General features: G+C 42.5%; 1 protein-coding gene across 2 annotated transcripts in view; it reads right to left on the bottom strand.

The window, feature by feature from the left end:
• The window catches only part of LOC136428821 (laminin subunit alpha-5-like), a 95,186-nt gene that overhangs the window by 47,603 nt on the left and 23,714 nt on the right, over positions 1 to 23,869 (bottom strand). Inside the window, exons 4-33 of one of the 2 annotated variants that reach the window (XM_066418587.1) lie at positions 18,278 to 18,375; positions 17,826 to 17,855; positions 16,593 to 16,708; positions 15,964 to 16,082; positions 15,381 to 15,471; positions 14,912 to 15,046; positions 14,354 to 14,509; positions 13,377 to 13,517; positions 12,811 to 12,948; positions 12,448 to 12,585; positions 11,810 to 11,953; positions 11,206 to 11,343; positions 10,770 to 10,828; positions 10,137 to 10,289; positions 9,359 to 9,464; positions 8,842 to 8,983; positions 8,457 to 8,571; positions 7,916 to 8,048; positions 7,388 to 7,530; positions 6,572 to 6,675; positions 6,001 to 6,190; positions 5,337 to 5,497; positions 4,219 to 4,330; positions 3,750 to 3,847; positions 3,237 to 3,254; positions 2,807 to 2,939; positions 2,220 to 2,352; positions 1,494 to 1,636; positions 909 to 1,024; positions 168 to 379 (exon numbers count right to left, since the gene is read on the bottom strand). In XM_066418587.1, coding sequence (XP_066274684.1) covers positions 168 to 379; positions 909 to 1,024; positions 1,494 to 1,636; positions 2,220 to 2,352; positions 2,807 to 2,939; positions 3,237 to 3,254; positions 3,750 to 3,847; positions 4,219 to 4,330; positions 5,337 to 5,497; positions 6,001 to 6,190; positions 6,572 to 6,675; positions 7,388 to 7,530; positions 7,916 to 8,048; positions 8,457 to 8,571; positions 8,842 to 8,983; positions 9,359 to 9,464; positions 10,137 to 10,289; positions 10,770 to 10,828; positions 11,206 to 11,343; positions 11,810 to 11,953; positions 12,448 to 12,585; positions 12,811 to 12,948; positions 13,377 to 13,517; positions 14,354 to 14,509; positions 14,912 to 15,046; positions 15,381 to 15,471; positions 15,964 to 16,082; positions 16,593 to 16,708; positions 17,826 to 17,855; positions 18,278 to 18,375 — 3,715 coding nt within the window. The remainder of the gene's footprint in view (positions 1 to 167; positions 380 to 908; positions 1,025 to 1,493; positions 1,637 to 2,219; positions 2,353 to 2,806; positions 2,940 to 3,236; positions 3,255 to 3,749; positions 3,848 to 4,218; positions 4,331 to 5,336; positions 5,498 to 6,000; positions 6,191 to 6,571; positions 6,676 to 7,387; positions 7,531 to 7,915; positions 8,049 to 8,456; positions 8,572 to 8,841; positions 8,984 to 9,358; positions 9,465 to 10,136; positions 10,290 to 10,769; positions 10,829 to 11,205; positions 11,344 to 11,809; positions 11,954 to 12,447; positions 12,586 to 12,810; positions 12,949 to 13,376; positions 13,518 to 14,353; positions 14,510 to 14,911; positions 15,047 to 15,380; positions 15,472 to 15,963; positions 16,083 to 16,592; positions 16,709 to 17,825; positions 17,856 to 18,277; positions 18,376 to 23,869) is intronic. The other variant, XM_066418588.1, reaches the window with a different exon arrangement.

Genomic DNA, 23,869 nt, shown 5'->3' with positions numbered 1-23,869 from the left:
ACCAGCTGCTGTGCGGCATGCCTGCAAAGCTGGTGTGTTACACCGAAGGGCAGTCTGGCTATATAGATACAAATACAGATATTTGGAACTTAAGGACTAAATCCCAGCGAGAAATCAATCCCAGGAAGACTTGATAGCCACTGGACTTGGGAGGTTTCCACACTCACCTCTGCAGTCAGGGAAGCCGAAGTAGCCGGTAGCACAGACTTCACAGCTGCGTCCCACGACGTTTTCCTTACAGGGACACTGTCCGCCCAGGGGGGCACAGGTTTGGCTGGTCGAGCCTTGGGGGTTACAGGTGCAGGGGTTTGCCCCATCGTTGTAGTGGGCAGACAGTGACATGATGGACTTTCGACAGAAGGGAGTCAGGTCCCTCTCACTGGAAGAATTCAAAAAATGAACAGTTAGCCTTTTCATAGAATGGATACCAAAGTACTGACTTAGCCTCTTCTATGCATACAGTGGTTAACACTTTAACCTTCTCCCTGCTGCCTAACTCAGTAAACAATAGGGAATTTGGTGTCAAACAGCTACTTCAGTGTGCTAAAGGTCAAAAGTACAGTAAAACCTGTACCAGTGACCACCTCTACATAAGAACCACCTGGCTGATATGACCATTTCCAGGCAGTCCCTAACATAGTTTTTCCAATTGACACAAGCAGTAAGAATCCTGTCTATAGTAACCACTGGTTCTCATAGATAAGATTTCATTGGTACCCTGAGAGGTCTTCCTGGGAAGTTCTAGCTGTATAAGAGAGCAATGATATCATGGTGTTGCAGTATCGTTTATCCTGGGTCCAATTCTCTCATATGTCAACAAAGTCTTCCATTCATTTGAAGAAATTAGAAACAGTGGTTCTTTGAATTAAGCCTGTGCCTTATAAAATCCCAACGTCTTTACAACTTACCTGAGGTTGAAGTCAAACTTGCCACACTGCTTGATGAAGTCTCCAGACTTGTCTATCCTGCTGTCCATCAGGAGGGAGGGAGTGTAGCTGAACTCTGGAATAGCCACCACATGGTCCTGTGGTATGAAGACAAGAAATGTATTCAACTTGAAATTACAAACAAAACAGCTTTCTGTCATAAGATGCAAATTCACATTTTATGCTATTTCACCTCCTCAAGCTACTACACAACTGTGGTCTTGTTAAAGGATGGAGGTATCTGACGGTCTGCCATCAAGCCACGACATCAATATGTAAGCATGTATAGCCCTCATGAGATGGGGAACAACAGACAATAAACTGGGTAGTGAGTGTAAGTGCTCCGTCAATGCTGTTGCCTAGCATACTGAAAGAGGATTAAATCTACAAACAAAACAAAATCATGATACTAAGATGTTTCAGTAGCTACATGTACACTGTCTGGCTGACACATTGAACTCTGTTTGGGACCAAACAAAATACAATATACTACATTTTGAAAGCAGGAACTGTTTGACTCATGAAAATTTTGTGTACTACTAATGTATACTATAAGTGAGTACTGACCACCCAGATGGTTCTTTCAGCAGGAATGGTGATCATGAGCCGGATGTCCGGCTGGGTGATGTCCACCTCTTCACCCAGACCTGCGAACAGCATGATGGCCCGACACCCGGCACTGTGGGGGCAGTAGTCCACCTGGATTACTCCTGAAAAATAGACAGGTTTCAAGTTTAACAATCATTGTGATTGATGTCACAAAATAGCTGCATGATATGTTTTGCCATAGAAAGATGTTTCTGTTTTATCACTTTGAATATGATCTCTCCGTTTCTAATACTGAGTGCGCATCTAATCATCACTGCTTCAATCTGGACATTACTACTGTATCTGCCCTTGGTGCTGAATGACTTTCACACTGAACATAATGCTCCTATTTCCAATGTTAAATGACATCTACATTGACAAGGCTGTCCTTGCTTCAGTCTGGACATTACAACAGTCCCTTTCCTTGGTACTGAATGGCTTTCACACTGAATACAACATCCCCATTTCTAATGTCTCTGCTCCAATCTGGACATTATCAGCTGGTGTTGCATACCCGCTACTAGTATATAGTACTACAGATACAGATACAACAGCATCTGTCCTTGGTGCTGAATGACTTTCACACTGAATATGATGCCATTGTTCCCAATCATACTGGTAGGACTGTTTCTACTCCTAGACATTACCACAGTACCTGTCCTTGGTACTAAAATGAAGTTCAATCACAAAACAACTGTGTCCCACCTTGAATCTCCTGCCTGAGCGGTGTGGTGACCTTGATCTGGGCGGTGTAGCCTGTGCTCTCCGGCTGGAAGTAGTGGAGCAGGAACACCATCCGACCAGCTGAGAGGAGACGGCCACTGAACTCCAGTTGGTTCTGAAAAGAGACGCAGTGTTGTCTTTAAGGTTTTTATTTGAAGACATGTGAAGAGGAAGACTAAATACATGTAGTTATATTGCTACACTACTGCATAAAAGCTGCAACTGGTCATAAAAATGGCCGCTTTTTATTAGATCATGATGAAAAAGTGCCTCTTAGGATGCCTTTCAACTCAAAGCATCAGATGGGTGACTGAAGATGTTTTGATAGCCTTCTCTGGTGTGTCTTCACAAACTATTTCATCCAAGCTGCATGCACAACTTCTTTAGCTGTAATATGAATATTACTACCTCTGTGGTTTGTGTGTTTGCAGCTATAACTCAAGATCCATTTGATGGATTTTTTTTAAATTTTGGCATGTCAGTAATCATTGAGGTCCCGATGCACCTTAGCTCAAAATAGCCATGCATGTGAAGTTATCCTTTTTTTCCCTCAAATACACATCTCTCACCTGTTCCCTGTCTAGTAGGAAGAGTTTGGAGTTTGACAGGACCAGGAGAGGCTGGCGGCGCATGGAGTCCTGCCCAGAACTCGGCATGATCCTCACTGTTCCGATCGGTTCTGTGTACATGGACTGCACACACCTTGTAGAGGATTGTTACAGATGTTTGCACATTTAGTAGAGTCATATTGGAAAGTTCAACTTCCCTTCAAGACACAAAATGCACCACATCAAAAACAGATGCAAAAATAGTGAAAAACGTGAGAAACGGGAAATTTCTCAGAAGAAATGAAAATCACATGGGAATTGTTGCAAACACTTGAAAAGTATTCAACGTCGCATCAAAAATGGAGATGTAAAAAGAAAGCATCTGTGATGCTAGACGAAGAGGTGAGAGGTGAAAGGTGAAAGGTGAGAGGGAGTACTGATTCAGTTTTACCTGGGGTCAGCCCTCTTCCTGCACAGAGCATGGAATCGGGAGATGAGGGGGAGGGGGGTAGAGAGAGACACACAATGAAAAATACCCACTTTCTTACAAACAAACAAAGGTACCATAAAGAAGGAAACAAATACCATTATCCAATGTACCATACTATACCTATAAATTTACATACAACAACATTACAAAGTTTGTATATCAGAAGATATATTGCTCCTAAGGCAAAAGGTCTATGCAGCAATATGTTGCAACATTTTTTGTAAGTCTTAAATCATTACAATACCAAAATCCTTCAGAAGATATATTTCTCCTGAGGTAAAAGATCTATGCAACAATAGGTTGCAACATTTTTTACAAGCCTAACTATTACAATACCAAAATCCAATTCTCTCTTGCCATGATTTTCATTTACAGACATCATCATATTACACCGTGAGTCTAAATAGGCAAACACATTTTGTTGTTGTCACTACAACAAAAAGACGCAGTTGCGTATGCAACAATAGACCTTACTTGTGATTGGAGAATGGCCCATAACTGGCCACACAGAGAGGTTGGGGAATGATGTAGTCTGGGTCCCAGGACTCCACAGGGATGGCAGTGAGTGAGTCCTACAAGAACAGAACAATGTCCCAAATGATCAAAATATATGTAACCTCCATTAACATTAATCTGCTGGTTTACATAAATCCGCCACTTTGAAAAAGTGATTTGAGAGATATCTAGTGCAGCACCCCCCAGGTATGCAGTTTAGATATACATGAGCGTATTATACAGAGGGACGTTTGGTTTGAGGTCTGTTTGGACATGTCTTTTAAGGGTGGCAGAATTATATTAGTAGATGTTACATTATGTTTCAAAATGCCTTGTGTAATGTCCAGAATAAATTTACAACAGCATAGTCTGTAACAGCAAGGTGCAATTTGTTAATCAATTGCAAAGTATAAAATAAAATGAATGCAAGAAAAGCTGTGAAACCCACAATGGCGACTCTGAGCTTATCTCCAGACAGGCTGATGGTGGTTGACCTTGAAGTAACCTTGAAGCGTGCCTCCCTCCCATTGTCGTCGATCCCAACTGCACGGCAGCGGAAACTGCAATAAAAGACGAAATCAGGTTATCTTTGATAATCAAGTTACTTCCAATTCCCCTGAAAATCATAATGTCATTGTACTGTCTCCTTATCCCTGTGCAAAGACTGATAATATTGAGTTACTATTTGTTTCACATTGGCACAACATCTCTTAGACAGTAAGAGTTGTTTGAATCCATCTACATTTGTATTGAATGAGTCACTCTGGTATTTGATGACAGGGAGTGCCACTCGGTAATAGGTCTAGGAAAGGACATTAAAAATGCATTCTACTATTCTACTACAGGGCTCGAAATACTGGGTGCATGTGCACCCAGTGCACCCAATTTTGGAGCTGTGCACCTAATTTTTTACTGTGGGTGCACTGGTGCACCCAAGTATTTTCCTATGGTTTAATGTGTAAAGGTATCACTGCACACTAGTAGACAGCATATTCTTGACATCTAAGTGTAAGAAAATAATAAAATCTTTGTTGTAGTACTTGTTTAAGGTTTTGATGTTAGCATTTGAGTTAATTTCGATTTTGAAAGCTTCAAAACTGCCGAGATCGGGTGCCAAAAGTGCATGAAGAGGAACAGTAAGGTTTGTCATTAGGTTTTGCTTACAATAGTTACATTCTACTTTATTTTATGTGGTGCACCCAAAAATTTTTTGGTGCACCCAATTTTTTAGGTTGGGTGCACCGGTGCACCTATTCCCGAAACTGAATTTCGAGCCCTGTACTATTTAAAAAAAGTGAAAAGTCAAAGTGATATCGAGAGCTTTTCTTCCACTGGTCATGACAGAGAACACAGACACTACGTACAGTATTTACAGGTTTGTTGTACCGGGAAAATTCCCCTAGCTCTTTTCGACAAGCACAATGAACAGTTGACCATAGCTTAACCTTCCGCCCTAAGGACAGAGACCCTTTCTGGTAGTATTCATGTTGGGCTGGGATCGAACCACTGGACTATGCGTGCTACCCAAATCAGAAATCAGATCTAGACTGTTTTTTAAAAGCGTACCTAAAGTTGCAGGTGTTGATGTTGAAGATGCCCTGGTTCTTGCCCTCTGTCTTGTCCACTCGGATCTGCAGGGTTTGTGCACGCGTCTCAAAGTTGGCATACTCAATGACAAAGACGTACTCGCCAGCCTTGGGCAGGTTCAGCTCCAGAAGGAGAACCATCTGTAATGGAGAAATACTAGCGTCAAACCAATGTCAATCCTGAAAGAGGATATCTAAGAACAGAACTATGACAGACTGACATCCAACCTGACAATTTTTTTCTATTAAAAAAGTCTTCAGCCATAATGTCTCTAGCTGTAAAAAAAACAAGACACTGTAGACTTTAAATTGCTATTTTCATACTATTGTAATCACCTTCATCTATGCTAACTTTAGTCCAAAACAAAGGCCACACTGTGATAACAGTACAAACTTTGTAGCACTACTTCTTATCAGCATTTCTTGCAGTTAGTATGCCTCTTCTACTAGGGTCACTGTGCATCCCTATGTTCTGACACACCTAGTATGTTCTGACACCGAGCCCTTGAATAGCCCTAACCCTAACTCTAACATAGGGGTGTCAGAAAATAGGGATGTCTCCCTCAGGTCATCTGCAAATCATAATGAGGTTAATGAGTTTAGTTCATATGTCAGGGTCAAGGGGAAACAATGTCCCTTCTAACCTGATTGTGATCCAGCAGTGCCATGAGTGGGTAGAACTTGGAGGGCTGGATGTACTGAGTGGCGATCTTGTCCCCAAGGACAGACAGGGTGTTGTTCATGTCATCATCATCCTGCTGTGGGCGGAAGAACCCGGACTCCGCCTGTACGGTGGTGAAGTCATCCAGGGGCAGGTGGGTGTACATCAGGCAGCTGTGAACGAACACAAAGTCAACATCATGCAGAAAAATGTATTTCTTGTCTGCATATTACAGTGGGCTGGAGGTTGATAAAGTCTTTAAAATGATGATCTTATGTACATCAAGCAGCTGGGAATGGATATCAAAGTAAAGTTAACGATTTTTTAGGCAAGTTGGCTGAGTGTTTGCTCGCTCACTCAGCCTTGTAGTACCTAGTGGCACAAAGGGCAGCAAGTTTCATTGCTGTTTCAGTAGCAGGGTACATTTTTACAGCTAGCACTTTAAGCCCAAGGGCCCACCATGATACTACTTGGCCCTTTGGATACTGCCTTGCCATCAATAGATCTGTTTGGAGATTACCAAAGCATTCGAAAGCCCTGATGGAGAGACTTACTGGTCTTTTGGATCCTCTGGTATCTCGTACTTGCAGGGGACCTCCACCTTCAGCTGCAGCAGGGGGGCCTCGAAGTAGGCTGCAGGCAGCAGCACCAGGTAGTCCTGTGGGAAAGAGAACTTACATGTTATCACTTGTCACTCATGTGTGCACGATGAAAAGAACAGCTGTCAACCATTAGGAAAAAAGTTTTGTTTTATTATTATCATTATCTTATCATATTTTATCATCATCTTATCATCATATTTATTATTTTATCACATTTTATCGCTTTAGCAGTTTTTTTTGTTTTGGGGTGCTGTTGGGGTTGTTAAGCCCCTGTCACGCAATCAATGAGCTTTGACCATATTTGTTGATCACCAGAAGGTTGTCACATTAAAAACATTTTTCACTAAACCTTAGAACCCCATCATGGGGCCCAAGGACCTGTGAGCATTGACTGATCTCTAAAAATCGTGCAGTGATTGAGAAAACACCGGGCGTGTTACTGGCAAAATTATGATTTAGAGCTCGCAGACTTGTCGGCCGTTTGATTGTTCTGCTGACACTGTGACAGGGACTTAACAAACTTACTATCAACTTTTGTGCATCATTTTTTCTTTGAAGTATAGAAGTTCTAAAGACTTAAAGCATTTCCAACATGTACGATAAGGCAGAAAACAACAATTATGATACGTTGATGAAGGTTAAACATCCAGGTAATAAGATATGCCAAATGTCAGTTACTCAAGCCAACAACAGGATAAAATTTTGAAATTACAATTTATTATCATAATGATAGTCTGAAAAATACAATACACATAACAGAATACCCACCAATAAGACCCTTGACACCTCGATAGTGAAGCTCCACTGTCCTGGGTTGAGAACGAAGGGCATGATGAAACTGTTCCCCACCACAGTCACAGTCGTCGGGTCGGTGGTCGGGTTGAACACAATCTCACTGCTCTGCTGGGAAACTGGGGTATGAGAGGAAAAAGCCAGAAAAGAAAGATCATCAACAACACTGTTGAAGCTTACAGTGAAATGAAAGCATTGTAACTATTTTTACAGTCAAAACTGCACAAGAAGACCACTCAGGTGACCGTTAAAATCTGGTCTATATAGAAAAAAGAGGTGCTCACTAATAGACAGGATTCACATACATGTAGGCCCCTTAAATAAGTGGTCGATAGTACAGGTTAGACTGTATTTGACATTTGATATCTTTGTACAGAACAAACCAGTTAGCATTGGCCTGAGGAAGGTGACAGATGGTCACTGAAACATCAGTTGAATAAATCACTTTGTTGTGTGCAAAGAGTATTTTTATTCATCATCATTAGTATTCATCGATTCTCTTACCAACATCAGCTGACTGAGACAGCGGGTTGGCTCGGATGTTGCCGATGACGGTCTCCTGTCCGGGGTTGACGTATGACAGAACCACACGATACAGCGCTGGGCGGTCAACCAGGACCGACAGAATTATCTTTGGCTGGAAATACAGATTTCAAAGCAGTTGAAAAACAAACAATTGCACAATGCTTTGATTAAATGATTCTGACTCAAATGGAACATCAATTGAAGGGATGCCGCATTACAGCAACTTAAATATTCTTATCTTCATTTTTCGACTTTTCTATCATAAGGCCACATCAATTCGTTGTCTTGCGAAGAAAATCTATCTAGCTGTCAAGATGAAAACAGAAGGCTGGGATGAAAATTTGCATCTTACTACATGTATTTAGTCACCCCCTGAAACTGTTTGCACTTAATAATAAGATAGTGCCCTCAGACTCTGTTTTCTTGGTAATATTTTAATCTAGCAAATTTATCATTAATAATCCGATACCAACAAATAAAATTAGTGTGGCCTGAGAGACCACTAACAGATCTTACGTACCTGAACAGTATTCATGATGGCGTATCCCCTCCAGCTGAATCCTGGGAAGTCCTTCGGAGAGTACCCGAATCTGACGGGCATGCCACGGGGGGTGTCGGCGTCCTCCGCCTCGTACCTGTTGTATTACATTCATGCTCAGTTCATTTAAGTTATTTATATTTATATTATCATTACTTTCTTTGCATACAATATCCAGAGTATGCTTCCATTATCTTATGTTGACCTCTGATGTCTCCCGTTCATTACGTTTGATTTTGTATAATTTTCTGTTTACCAATTGTATAAGTTTTTGTTATTTACATTTCACTAAGTGGACTCCAGGTAGAATAGCGTTTCTCTATGTAACACTAATGGAGATCTCAATAAAACAAACAAACAAACAAACCTGTACTGGTACAGCCCGGGTACGTACTGCCCCTGGGTGGGGACCTCGCACTGCCGTCCCTCCATCCCCTCCCGACACACGCACTGTCCTGTGGCCTTGTCACACACATCCGTCACTGCCCCGCCAACGTCACAACTGCAACCTACAGATTACATGTAAATAACAAAAATATAAGACCTAAATCTTCCATCTGTTTGAAAATTTGTAATTTGGTCAGGATGCCCTGTCATACAGCAGGAAAATCTATTGGCCGGTCTGCCAGCATTTTCAGCTTTAACATACCCAGTTTTTCTTGATTTAAGCATCAGTCATTTTAGGGATCAGTCAACAGAGGGAAGGAAAGGGTCATGCAATAGCTGTCAAATAAAAGCCTTCAAAGCATGGGATATCCCTTGTGGCCTTAACTGGTAATGATAGCACCTAACAAACTTTTGTCACTATATCGTAGATTTGGAGTTGCATATTCTGCAAATTTACAACTTCTTCTCCTGATGAGAGTTGCTGCAGCTGAACTCACCCTGGCAGCCGAGGCTGTCGACCTCTGACATCCCAAAGCTTCCATCCCTGCAGTCCATACAGATCCTCCCCTGGACATTCGCTTTGCAGGCACACTGACCTATGGCCTGAGCAAATGAAAAACATCGCTCATGATCAGACCTTGGGACAAAAGCCTGTTTGAAATCGACTGAAGGATATCTTTTTTGCCAGAGGCATAAACTGGGCTAGTGACATATGTGATGCAAAAGGTGCCATGACAACACCCTTCGACTAAGAGGCTTCGACCGCTGAACGTTCAGACCTTGCAACAAAAGTCTGTTTGAAATCGATCGAAGGATGTTTTTTGCCAGAGGCATACGCTGGACTTACAACATAATTATGTGATATGAGATGCGCTATGCCAACCTGCTTACACCCTGTTTTCCACTATAAGAGGCTTGGGCCGCTCAACATTTAGACCTTGGGACAAGAGCCTGTTTGAAATAGACGGAAGGATGTTTTCTTTGCCAGAGGCATAAACTGAGCTTGTAACATATGTGATATGAGATGCATTGTGACACCTGTTTACACCGCCTTTCCACTAGAGGCTTGGGCCACTCAATGACCAAACATTTGACAGGCTGTTCAATGAATTTAGCAGATTAAGAACAGATCTTTTTATGTCTTTTATGTTTTGTTTTCATTTTAATCATTCTTTTATAAATCAAATACATCCATATTGTGCATCATATTCAAATTATAGAATCAAGGGGCACACAAATTCAATTTTGGTCGCTTGTGCCAAAGGTTACACTTACCATATCACAAGTCCCCAGCCCACTGCTGGTGCCAGGTCTGAAGCAGCCACACTCCTCACAGCCCTCCGGCTGATCCTTCTGCAGGTTCCAGTATAGGGGCTTGCACCTGTCACAGGCGGGGCCCTCCACAAGGGTCTTACAGTCACATGTCATCTGGAAACACAGCAAGATACATTCAGCTCACGGAAGTCCAAGTGTAAATTTGAAGTGTTGCCCGTCATTCAGAAGGTAAACGTCAGTCTCATTTGTCACAGATACCCATTATGTTGCATACAAAGAGTCAGAGTTGTTGAGATATCATAAATTCAGGTGTTGTATAGTATTCTTTTTGACCTTTCCATACTTAACCTCACTTTTAAAGAAATATGCAGCCAAAGGAAGCCTGTAATTTTAAAGTGTTGTGAATCACTCCGAAGGTGAACTTCAGTGACATTTGTGACACATTTTTTGTGTTGCACGCAAAGCGTTCGACTTGTTGGGACATCATAAATACAGGTGTTGTATTGTATCCTTGTACTTGTAAGTATGGATACACATTGACTTTCATTCAACTTGTGTGTATACAGCTGGAGAGCCTAACTAGCAGAAAATGTTTCTTTCACATAACTGCAAAATAAAAAGACAATTGCTTACTGTTTGGACTGATGGACACTCAGTGTTAGGGGCCCGACCTGCTGGGTTACAATTGCACTCTGGAAAAGAAAACAATATCAGTTGAATGTCTTTCATAAAGTCAACACAATCTCAGTGTACATGTTATGTACTAGCTCAAATACACATTGTAGGTTAAGTTGTACATTTGTCTGTATTTTCCTGAGTCAGCCGTTACCAGCGAGAGCTATCTTGGGTGACCCAGTGTACTGAATTGTCTCATTGCTGATAAATACAAAATAATACATGACGTATAATGATGATAACAATTCTAAACAATTTGTCAACTGGCAGTTTTTTACATGTAGAATCATGATTGTAGATTAAACATTTTGGAAAAAAATTAACTCTGTAGAATTATCTTATGACTGACAATATGGACACAAATGCAAATGAAGAGTCGAAGACCAAGACCAACCTAGGCAGTTGGGAAAGTTGAAGAAGCCAACTTGACACTTGTCACAGTTCCTCCCCTCCACATGTTCCTTACAGCGACACTGTCCTGACTTGGAGTCACAGTCACTGCCTATGGACCCACCAGCCTCACAGGAACAGGCTGGGAAATGGATAAGATGGTTGTGTTAGTGAGAAATCGCTTTGGACACTTCTAAAGCTATTTCTGATAAGAGGCCACTCTAAAAGCATTGTTTGTAAAATAGTACTAGTCAATCACTTCTTTGATCTCAAGCAGTGAAATAAAATCAAGAAAGACTGGAGTTGGACAGTCGGTTGAAAATTACACTTCAACTTTGCTTCGGACTTGATACTATACATTTCAAACTTTTTTCAACAAAGTGACAGTATTACAAGCATTATAAAGTTAATGGCTGAGACAATACATTAACCTTCTCCCTGCTGCCTAACTCTGTAACCAATAGGGCTACTTCATAGGGCTACTTGGGTGCCAAACGGCTACTTCAGAGCGCTAAAGGTAAAGTCAGCATCATACTGATGTGAAGCATCAGCTAGGTATAGGGTACCTACAATCATACTAGGACAATTAACATACATAAGCAACTTACACTTGCAGTCAGGATATCCATAGTAGCCAGGTGCACACTTCTCACATGACATGCCAGCGTAGGCAGGCTTGCAGGTGCACTGGCCTCCATCTGTACAGGCCTTGCTGTCATCATCCAGCACACCTGCACCATAGCAGTTACAGCCTGGGAGAAGAAATAGTTTTGTTTATTTCATATCTATTTATTAAGTATCTATTTAGCATTTTTTAGATTTATTCTATTTCATTTTAAGGTTCAGGGAACAAACAGGAATATCATTCCTATGTGGAATATTCAGGGCTTTGTGAACTCTTTGTTTCAATCATTACTGTGAATTTCTCGCCAGCCTGCAGGACCAACATTGGACCCAGGCCAAGCCAACCTTCCCATCCTGCCAGTCTTTCATTACACCATCTTCTGCCTCACATCCTGTCACTCTACAATATTCAAATAACCACGGAGACACACCAGGACAAACAAACACACAGACTGAGAACAATCTATACTGTTTCACTGACTGAGGTTATGAAAATGAAACTGAGAAAATTTCATCATGGAGTTGTACATATGCAAAAATCCATGAATATCATATTACTGAGTAGAAAAGAAAAAACGTTACCAAATGAATACATGTACTATGATGTGGTGACAGTACTTACGTATACAGTTAGGGAAACTGTAGGACCCAGACTTGCACTGGTCGCACCGTGGACCGGTGAACGGCTCCTGACACAGACAGCTCCCGGTGTCACGGTCACACACCTCCTGGGTAGACCCCATCACATTACAGTCACAGGCTGGGATGAGAGAAAAATGTTTAAGTTCTGTGTTCGGTATTGCAAAGGCAATGAAAACTATAAATCCTAAATCTTAAGACAATCTATGGATCTAAAGTGACACAAATCAAAGTTTAAAAGTTCAGAATGTCTTTTGAGAGAAATTTTTTCCAGACTCTGATCACCATTTTTTCCTGACATCTCTTTTACCTTCCCTGAAACAAAATTTAAGGACAGTCCACTTACACGTGCATCTGGGGTAGTTGTAGTAGCCAGTGGCACAGCGTTCACATGTCCGCCCCATGAAGCCACTGCGACACTCACACTGGCCCTGCTGGATGTCACATCGGTGGGACAGAGAACCAGCCTCATCACAGTTACAGGCTAGGGAGTCAAGAAAGGTTAACATTAGAAACAAGAGGTAGCTTTCATGATTACTCTCTTTGTGGTCATCTGTACTGGAAAAGCTTGATGATCACTAGAATTAACAGACCATCCTTGAACCAATGAGAGACTGGCAATCAGCAGAGTGGCTGCATATTTGCATTTTTATGCTTTTATTTAACATTTTGACAGAGGTGGGCAGGCTATGGGATTGGGCAACAAAGTGACCTTGTTTATAGTTAAGATGCAGTTCCCAGATATTTTTTTTGCTTTGATGGCAACCCATTGCCTTTGCTAATTATCACTCATGTATTACAGTAATAGACTTGATTTAAGCACACAATACAATCTCATCATTGTCCTCATGGCAACAAGGATATCATAATGTAAGAAACAATACATGATGCCAGAAACAGGCTAATACTCACGTAAACACTCGGGGAAGTTGTAGTAGCCAAGTGCACATCCCTCGCAGTAGCGTCCGGCGTAGTTGTACTTACAGGGACATTGTCCGTCACCCTCTACCGAACAGGTGAAACCTGCCGTGCCGTTCATGTGGCACTCACAAACTGGGGATGAGGCACACAGGAATCATCATAAGAAAGAGAAACTTCTTTTTTCTTCTGTGAGAAGCATTGGGGTGGTTAAGATTAAAAGTAAACTTATAAGCTTGCCTTTTTTGCATCAAAATTTAACCATCGACATGTGTTATGGAAGATCATTGATTAATTCAGCTTTTTTTACCAGAGTATAAAATCATTCCTCTATATTGTGACTAATGATATTGGTATTACCATATTCTTCACATTTCAAAGTTTCATTACAACAAATAGATGACTACCAAATGATAATGACAGAAGCAATGAGTGAGATTCAGAACACCAAAGACAAAATCGTGTAAAACGAGAAGTCAGAATATGGACAGGAAAGTTTACCATTGTCCACAGTGTTTTCACCAGCCTCACCATGTTCTTGGAAGTCATCGGGGACTGAGGTAAGGAAAGCAAAAGCACCGAGAAGGAGGAAAATATTAGCTTGAGAAAAACCATAACCATTAGAAGTCAGCCAAACTCGCTTTTCTGTTATGCAGAGATCAGAGTCAGCATTGAACCCAAACTGTTAACAGTTGCTGGTTGGATAGTTGAAGAAAAAAGCAGGAAGCTCTGGAAAAAAAGTTGGAATGAAGAGGAATCATTTGCATGCCATTAAGTTGGTCCTACAAGCCATAAGAAAGTATACGTGCAAATTAATAAACCTCCTATGTGTGTGTTTTAGAGAACTCCAATAAACTGCAATAGCTAATTTTGGGTTTTACTGTGATTCTGCTGGCTTGTAGGACTCAGATATAAGTTTACAGTATTTCCAACACCCCTCCGAGTTTGAAAGCACTATGTTCCTCTCATACATAGGCCATATGCACTGTAGCCTCCATCATATCCTGGAGTAGGCTGCACCGCTTTTGGTTGAGTATATGGAGGAGGGATGTCCACAACCTCAGAAGTCAGGGGAACGTACACTTCACGTTCAGGGTAGGGTCTACTCTTAGTCTTTTTTATTACAGCTGAAAAAAAATCAGACGACATGACAACAGAAGATTGTTTAACATTGAAAATGAATCTCTAACTTGAAGTCTACAGTCTACAGTATTGTACCACTGTGATTTTGATATGTTCAAGGAGGGAAAGATTGTAATGTTACTACAGTTTCATACTTGTGGCAACCACTATCACATCAACAATCATACATTGGACAACATCTCCTGAGTCTTAATGATATTCTGGTTCTTAATTAAGAACAGATTTTAAATTTATTCAAATCTGACAAAAGTCACAATGCAACAAGTTCACATCCATAGAAATTACAATACATCATTTTATGTATACTGTACATCAATTAAAAATTTGGCTCATAAGAAAAGAATTCACATCCAATGATGTAACAAAATTGTCCATCATTTCATCACCTTTGCAGTTTGGGAAGCCCACATAACCAGAAGCACACTGGTTACAGTCATCTCCAGCATAGCCGGGCAGGCAGTAGCAACGCCCGGTCAGCTGTTCACAGGTCCCCGTGGTGAAGAAGGAGTTACACTGGCAGGCTGAAACAGAATAAGAAAACAATAGATCTACATGTAACGTTATCTAAAACATCCAAGGGGCGGTACAAATACCATTTCAATTTCCTGTACTTTCCCCTACAATTTTTCCAAACCATGACTTCTAAGTCCAATTTACGTTCCTTGGTATTACCAACATTTAGATTTTATGCATTATTTCTGTTTTCACTTCTATCCCATCGCCCCGACCCCCTCCAAAAGCTTCCAAATGAGATGACTAAACTAGATGCTTGAAAATTATCAATTTCTAAACTTTGATGGACTCATTTGTACCTAATAAACTAATTTATATGGCATAATAATTATGTGCACTTACACTGGCAGACGTAGGGTGAAGTTAGAGGGGTGTCGGGCACTCGGAAGAACCCAGGCTTGCACCGCTCACAGTTGATACCTTCAGTGTTGTGCTGTAGAAAAGGAACATGATAATCTTTCCTATTGCAGTCATATGGTTAACATGATCATCACCTCCATGAAAAATGGAGGTATTGTTTTTGGTTTGTCCGTGTGTAGTATGTGTACCAATGTGTTTGTATGTCTGTGTTTCTGTATATTTATGGACAATCTATCTTCAATCCTGTTTTTATGTGTGTTTGCTTAGCCTTGCCCACACAGACACCAAATACTGCTAGCTGTTATTCTGTTCTTGAATTTGAAGATCATGAAAGCTATCATATCAACAAAGGTTTTCAGTTAGACTCCTCTGCACCAAATGCAGAACTTCTTCTCCAAAGTGCCAGTGGAAGGTTGTATTTTCTTCAAAACACATATTAGCAATACATCTGCTTTCCAAGACATCAGCAAACTTAATCAAATGTTAGATACATAAGTAGCCCTTGTTTCCACTCAAATAAACAGAAACAAAATACAGCATTGCTATCTGTCCCCTCTTGTCTTACCTGACAGTCGATACAGACGCCTCCTCCATTGAAGTCCCCCCTCATGTCCAGACTGAGCCGGTTCTGTGCGACCTCGGGGTCATAGTAACACTCAGTGGAGTGGCCCAGACAGTTACAGGCTGTGGAAGGGACAGGAACAAGCAAATCAGCACCAAGGACAGGGTCACAATCTCATCAAATTTGCTAATCATGTAAACCGCCATTAACAAACGAATCAGCACCAAGGACAGGAAAACAACCTTATCAAATTTGCAGAAGCCATGCAAGTTTACTCACACATTCAAAGTATGTGAAGAATAGGTGATAGTATGTTCAACCTTACCATGGTAGAAAGTCTAAAAATGCAATATTGATAAGTCATTTAAGGGACGTATTGTGGAATTCTGGTGGCAAAACTGCAAATATTCTGAATTCAAAAATCTCCATTTAGATTGACATTTGCAACTAATTTTCAACATATTTGCATCATTTTTCTCATCATTTCCAGCATTGGTAAAGAATACAAAAGCAAGTGTGAAGTACACTAATTTTTAGTAGCCTCTCAAAAATTAGCCAGCTATTGGATGGCTGCTCAAGCATCTCCATTTCACCATCATAATTGTACTTATTCATTTGCTTTTGTTACTTACCTTCACATTCAAACAGGTTGTTAGGTGTGGCCGGTTGCCATGGTTTCTGCACAAATCCAGGACAGCACGTCTCACATGACTCTCCACAGGTGTTGTGCTGGCACTTACACACAAGTCTGAAATATGGCAATAAAATGTGTCAAAACAAGAACTCTAAATCTTGAAACTTTTGTGGTGGTTTTATTTTTGCGGTTCATGACACTGCAAATATATCTCCCTTGTACAATTACTGTACTACAGAATTGTTTCAACTGTGAATTTAAAGCACAGCAAAAACCCTCTTTTCTCTACTATTGCAGAATAAAACAACCACAAAAGTAAAAGTTTTCACAGTATTTCAAAACACTTACAACAGCAAGTACCAGCAAACAGACATTGCACATACAAAATGTGTATTATTATGACTTTGTTTTGAGATATAGTCAGGAAGGAAATAGGAGGAATGGATAAGAAACACACAAGCACACAATGAGGCTTCTAGCTAATGCATTGCATATCAATAGAGGAGCTAGAAGCAAGAATGACATCAACAACTGTGCTGGAAGGGGTAACATCTGCTAACATAATTCCGCCATGTCACAAACATCCTCCACCCTAAAAAAATGTGTCTAGAGAGATCTTCAATGCAACATCCCCCACTATAATACACTCCAATCTGAATTGTGCATAACTGGGGGGTACCGTGCTGCATTAGAGATCCCTCAAACACAATACTAGAATATTTCAAAGTGGCAAATACATGTAATGCAGCGGATAAATAGGTGAATGTTGGATCAATCGTTTGCAATTTTGTTACATAACCGTGGAAGCTCGGAATGCTTGGGAAGGGATGTTAGATGCCATGGTAATAGCAGCAAGCCTGGGTCTGTTCTACAACATATCCAATACCACAGGTGAAACACAACACAGCACGTGGCAACAGGTGGTACAGCTAGCTGTTCAGGTGAAGCTGAGACTACTATAGCTCAATTTACACACAGAGTCGACTCGGGGCTGTTTGCGAGGAGCTTTGGGCTGTTCAAGTGGAGTTTTCCTACTACAAAACGCTACTTGAGTGGCCTAGGGTTCTCCTTGCACAGTCCTGAGTCGACTCCAATTCGACTCAAAGATGAGTGTGTAAACCCAGCATATGATAGGTGAGAGAAGAAAAGCACTGGCAGAGGCAGGGCGGGACACACACTTGCACGGCACCTAGGCAGGGCTGGTAAGCAAAGTCAGGGACGATATGCTCACCCAGCATCCTCTGCGCCAGCTTGGAATATGCTTGAGTACATACATGGTAGGGTCAGTAAGAGTAGAAGACATACTCAGAAGATCTCACTTGTTTCATTCGATATCTCCAGACACGAATGCATAACATTGCAAAGAGAAATACTAGTACATGACCTTATTAAAGCAATTGGGTTGGAAATGAAACCATTTGCTGAACTACGCCACAAGTGGCTTGAACAGGAGTTGTGGCTAATCGAATCTAGATATTCCCCCTTCTATGCATTGAGCTCTTCCATATTCCGTAGAACAGAATGGCTCGGCCAGGAATCTGATTGCGAAACCAGATTTTAAATAACTCCTGTCTCTTCAGAGAATGTCCTTTCACGATGTTTTATTTCACAGAGAATCAAAGACAGCTGAACAGTTGCTGAGAAGTTCAAAGTAACACAAGTACAAAGGAAATCTGTTTTCACCTGTTGGGATCGGCGGACCCTGTTCCATCGCACTCGTCCGCGTGTCCGTTACACACACACCGCCCGCCGATAGAGATGTCCTTCAAACTGTAGAAATACTGGAGAAATCCGCAAAAAAATGGCGGATGTTCCATGTAAGACATCACGAAATCGCCGGCATACGCACCAAGGCGCGTGGGGCCGTAGCGGGCCCTTGTCCGTGGACGAGGTGCTTACGCGTGCGTCGTTCCATGTAAGACATCACGAAATTGCCGGCATACGCACCAAGGCGCGTGGGGCCGTAGCGGGCCCTTGTCCGTGGACGAGGTGCTTACGCGTGCGTCGTGTCGTCTCGGGGTCGCGTAAGACATCACGAAATCGCCCGGGCACAGGCACCCAGGAGCGTGGGGTCGTAGCGGGCCCTTGTCCGTGGAAGTGGTGCTTACGCGTGCGTCGCATCGTCTCGGGGTCGTGTAAGAGATCACGTAATCGCCGGCACAGGCACCCAGGAGCGCGGGGACGTAGCGGGCCCTTGTCCGCGGCCGTAATGCTTACGCGTGCAGGGCACACATCCAAACTACACCTGCTACAGACCGGCTGTAGTTCGCTATAGCTAATGTAGTACCGTGTACTCAGAGGGCAAGAGGTACCCAACTACAAGATTTGTAGCTGTAGCAAGTGTAGCAAGTGTAGCTGCACACATCCAACTACACCTGCTACAGACCGGCTGTAGTTAGTCGTAGCTAATGTAGCACCATGCACTCAGAGGGCAAGAAGAACCCAACTACAAGATTTGTAGCTGTAGCAAGTGTAGCAAGTGTAGCTGCACACATCCAACTACACCTGCTACAGACCGGCTGTAGTTCGTCGTAGCTAATGTAGCACCGTGTACTCAGAGGACAAGAAGAACCAATCTACAAGATTTGTAGCTGTAGCAACTGTAGCAAGTGTAGCTGCACACATCCAACTACACCTGCTACAGACCGGCTGTAGTTCGTCGTAGCTAATGTAGTACCATGTAATCAGAGGGCAAGAAGAACCCAGCTACAAGATTTGTAGCTGTAGCAAGTGTAGCAAGTGTAGCTGCACAAATCCCAACTACACCTGCTACAGACCGACTGTAGCTCGCTGTAGCTAATGTAGTACCATGTACTCAGAGGGCAAGAAGAACCCAACTACAAGATTTGTAGCTGTAGCAAGTGTAGCAAGTGTAGCTGCACACATCCCAACTACACCTGCTACAGACGGGCTGTAGTTCGCCGTAGCTAATGTAGCACCGTGTACTCAGAGGGCAAGAGAAACACAACTACAAGATTTGTAGCTGTAGCAAGTGTAGCAAGTGTAGCTGCACACATCCCAACTACACCTGCTACAGACCGGCTGTAGCTGGCTGTAGCTAATGTAGTACAGTGTACTCAGAGAGCAAGAGGAACCCAACTACAAGATTTGTAGCTGTAGCAAGTGTAGCAAGTGTAGCTGCACAAATCCCAACTACACCTGCTACAGACCGACTGTAGCTCGCTGTAGCTAATGTAGTACCATGTACTCAGAGGGCAAGAAGAACCCAACTACAAGATTTGTAGCTGTACCAACTGTAGCAAGTGTAGCTGCACACATCCCAACTACACCTGCTACAGACCGGCTGTAGTTCGCCGTAGCTAATGTAGCACCGTGTACTCAGAGGGCAAGAAGAACCCAACTACAAGATTTGTAGCTGTACCAACTGTAGCAAGTGTAGCTGCACACATCCCAACTACACCTGCTACAGACCGGCTGTAGTTCGCCGTAGCTAATGTAGCACCGTGAACTCAGAGGGCAAGAGGAACCCAACTACAAGATTTGTAGCTGTAGCAAGTGTAGCAAGTGTAGCTGCACACATCCAGACTTCACCTGCTACAGACCGGCTGTAGCTGGCTGTAGCTAATGTAGTACAGTGTACTGAGAGAGCAAGAGGAACCCAACTACAAGATTTGTAGCTGTAGCAAGTGTAGCAAGTGTAGCTGCACACATCCAAACTACACCTGCTACAGACCGGCTGTAGTTCGTCGTAGCTAATGTAGTACCATGCACTTAGAGGGCAAGAATAACCCAACTACAAGATTTGTAGCTGTAGCAAGTGTAGCAAGTGTAGCTGCACAAATCCCAACTACACCTGCTACAGACGGACTGTAGCTCGCTGTAGCTAATGTAGTACCATGTACTCAGAGGGCAAGAAGAACTCAACTACAAGATTTGTAGCTGTACAAGTGTAGCAAGTGTAGCTGCACACATCCCAACTACACCTGCTACTGACCGGCTGTAGCTCGCTGTAGCTCATGTAGTACAGTGTACTCAGAGGGCAAGAGGAACCCAACTACAAGATTTGTAGCTGTAGCAAGTGTAGCAAGTGTAGCTGCACACATCCCAACTACTCCTGCTACAGACCGGCTGTAGTTCGCCGTAGCTAATGTAGCACCGTGTACTCAGAGGGCAAGAGGAAACAAACTACAAGATTTGTAGCTGTAGGAAGTGTAGCAAGTGTAGCTGCACACATCCCAACTACACCTGCTACAGACCGGCTTTAGTTCACTGTAGCTAATGTAGTACCATGTACTCAGAGGGCAAGAAGAACCCAACTACAGGATTTGTAGCTGTAGCAACTGTAGCAAGTGTAGCTTCACACATCCAGACTTCACCTGCTACAGACCGGCTGTAGTTCGTCGTAGCTAATGTAGTACCATGTAATTAGAGGGCAAGAAGAACCCAACTACAGGATATGTAGCTGTAGCAAGTGTAGCAAGTGTAGCTGCACACATCCAAACTACACCTGCTACAGACCGGCTGTAGTTCGCTGTAGCTAATGTAGCACCGTGTACTCAGAGGGCAAGAAGAACCCAACTACAAGATTTGTAGCTGTAGCAAGTGTAGCAAGTGTAGCTGCACACATCCCAACTACACCTGCTACAGACGGGCTGTAGTTCGCCGTAGCTAATGTAGCACCGTGTACTCAGAGGGCAAGAGAAACCCAACTACAAGATTTGTAGCTGTAGCAAGTGTAGCAAGTGTAGCTGCACACATCCCAACTACACCTGCTACAGACCGGCTGTAGCTGGCTGTAGCTAATGTAGTACAGTGTACTCAGAGAGCAAGAGGAACCCAACTACAAGATTTGTAGCTGTAGCAAGTGTAGCAAGTGTAGCTGCACACATCCCAACTACACCTGCTACAGACCGGCTGTAGCTGGCTGTAGCTAATGTAGTACAGTGCACTCAGAGGGCAAGAAGAACCCAACTACAAGATTTGTAGCTGTAGCAAGTGTAGCAAGTGTAGCTGCACACATCCCAACTACACCTGCTACAGACCGGTTGTAGTTCACTGTAGCTAATGTAGTACCATGTGCTCAGAGGGCAAGAAGAACCCAACTACAAGATTTGTAGCTGTAGCAAGTGTAGCAAGTGTAGCTGCACACATCCAGACTTCACCTGCTACAGACCGGTTGTAGTTCGCCGTAGCTAATGTAGCACCGTGTACTCAGAGGGCAAGAGGAACCCAACTACAAGATTTGTAGCTGTAGCAAGTGTAGCAAGTGTAGCTGCACACACCCCAACTACACCTGCTACAGACCGGCTGTAACTAATGTAGTACCATGTACTCAGAGGGCAAGAAGAACCCAACACGGCACTTTGCCACTTGCGTTTTTCGTTTTTTTTTTTAATTGAAAAAGAAATTGCCATTTCAACCGGCACGCTGGCGGTAGTGAACCGACGCTGGATCGTTACTAGGACGGTACACCGAGGTTTGTGCACGGCACTGCGGCGGCAGCCATTCGCACGGTACCTTTATATACCACCAGAATGGAGAAACTATTCTACGCGCTTGCATGATTTTTATCTGGATGGAGATATAGTTTTGAGTGTGTCTGTGTGTGTGTCTTTGTTTGTTTCGATGATATTTGGTATGTGAGCGGGTGTTGGGAAGCTGAAATTTAAGGTCGATGTTGGGCCCCGTGGTATGTGACCTTGGTACTGCAGCAGAACTTCCGTTTTTGTATCGTTTGACCTGCACGTGCAATGGTTTTGATTTTTGTAATGTAACAAAGAATTGGCGTCGGTGGTATGTGACCTTGGTACTGCAGCAGAACTTCCGTTTTTGTATCGTTTGACCTGCTCCAAATTTTGAAGTAGGGTCACTTAAGAATGATATAATGAATCGTCATGACTTTCGGAAGCTTATGAGATGACTGACACATATAGATGTGAAATATGCAAATCATGTCCTTATGCATCAATATTGAGTTAATGTTACGATTCTGCTACGTTCTTGAATAGTGGACGTTGCAACATGCAATAGATGAAGCCTAAATAGAACTATCAATTTCAAATAACAGTCTCCATAATGTAAGATATCTATACTATAATACTACTGTGGTAAATGACGCGATTTTCACACTGGCAGCATTAAAAATGAACTAAGGAAAGATATCAGCACCAATACATCAAGGCCAATTTTGAACGATTAACAGGAAAATGCTACAATTGCCTTTTTATGCTGACACCTAATCCTGGCCAAGATAAGATAAGTCTAAATTAGCAACATGATACACTATTATCGTAAAGTTCAAAGTAACAATGCACCCTTGTGAGACGACTTTTCCTGTCCTTGTGCACGTGGACACCGTTAGATTGTAGTAAGGAAAAAGTATTGATATGTACTGGCAATTTCACCGCACAGATGAAAACAGATTACTCTCTTAAACATCCAACTTTACTTTGTAGCACATATATATGTGGTTTTTAGCGTCCCATATATCTGTAATACATGACACAGATATATCTTTGCGTGAAAACACAGATATATGTAACGATCGCATCACAAATTTTTCGCCCACAAAAATTACTATAGACAAGTGATACAACAGCACTTGAATCTTGAAACAAAGTACCTGCTATTGAATTTAGCTGTAAATTAAAGGAGTTTTTTAATCTATCAGTGGCTGAAAATGATACAAACAGAGCAGAACTCGACTAGACTTGTAGCAAAAAACTCTTCTTGACCTTTACAGCTAAGTTCACAGCGGGTGCTTTGTTTTGAGATTTAAGTGCTGTTCTATAAGTTTTCTCTGAAAACGCAGATACATGCAAGACAGATATATGTGGCGATCGTTCGATAAATAGCTGTGTATCGTGGAACAGATATATCTGCGTTTTGGAACACAGATATATGTGGCGATCGTTTGATATATATCTGGGTTTTGTGGGACAGATATATCTGCGTTTTGGAACAGTTTATCCTGCCTTTCATTCCGTGTCCCGCTTAAGCCTGAATTCAACCCCGTGACGGCTCGCCGCCCACTAACCGCCTCGCCTCCCCGCGGGGAGGGGATAGAACCCCCCCCCCCCGGACAGCTGGAGTTTGCGTTATACAGACTACGCGCTCATCAGCTAGGACACGCGTTTCTCATGCCCAACTTCTGTTTCACGGATGCGGTTTTCTTGATGTATGGACTGCATATATCTGGTAGGCGACGGCTTTTTCTGCGCCTAAACAGGAATCTTATGGTCTTATGAGGATTTTTCCAGATGTCGGGAAAATTTCAGCCGACACATCCGGAGCGTTCACCCGACAACTCAGCGG

This window comes from Branchiostoma lanceolatum, chromosome 2, assembly GCF_035083965.1.
Source record: "Branchiostoma lanceolatum isolate klBraLanc5 chromosome 2, klBraLanc5.hap2, whole genome shotgun sequence".
Taxonomy (NCBI): Eukaryota; Metazoa; Chordata; class Leptocardii; order Amphioxiformes; family Branchiostomatidae; genus Branchiostoma; species Branchiostoma lanceolatum.
The sequence above is the reverse complement of the archived record's forward strand: the minus strand, read 5'-3'. Positions and strand labels throughout refer to the sequence as shown.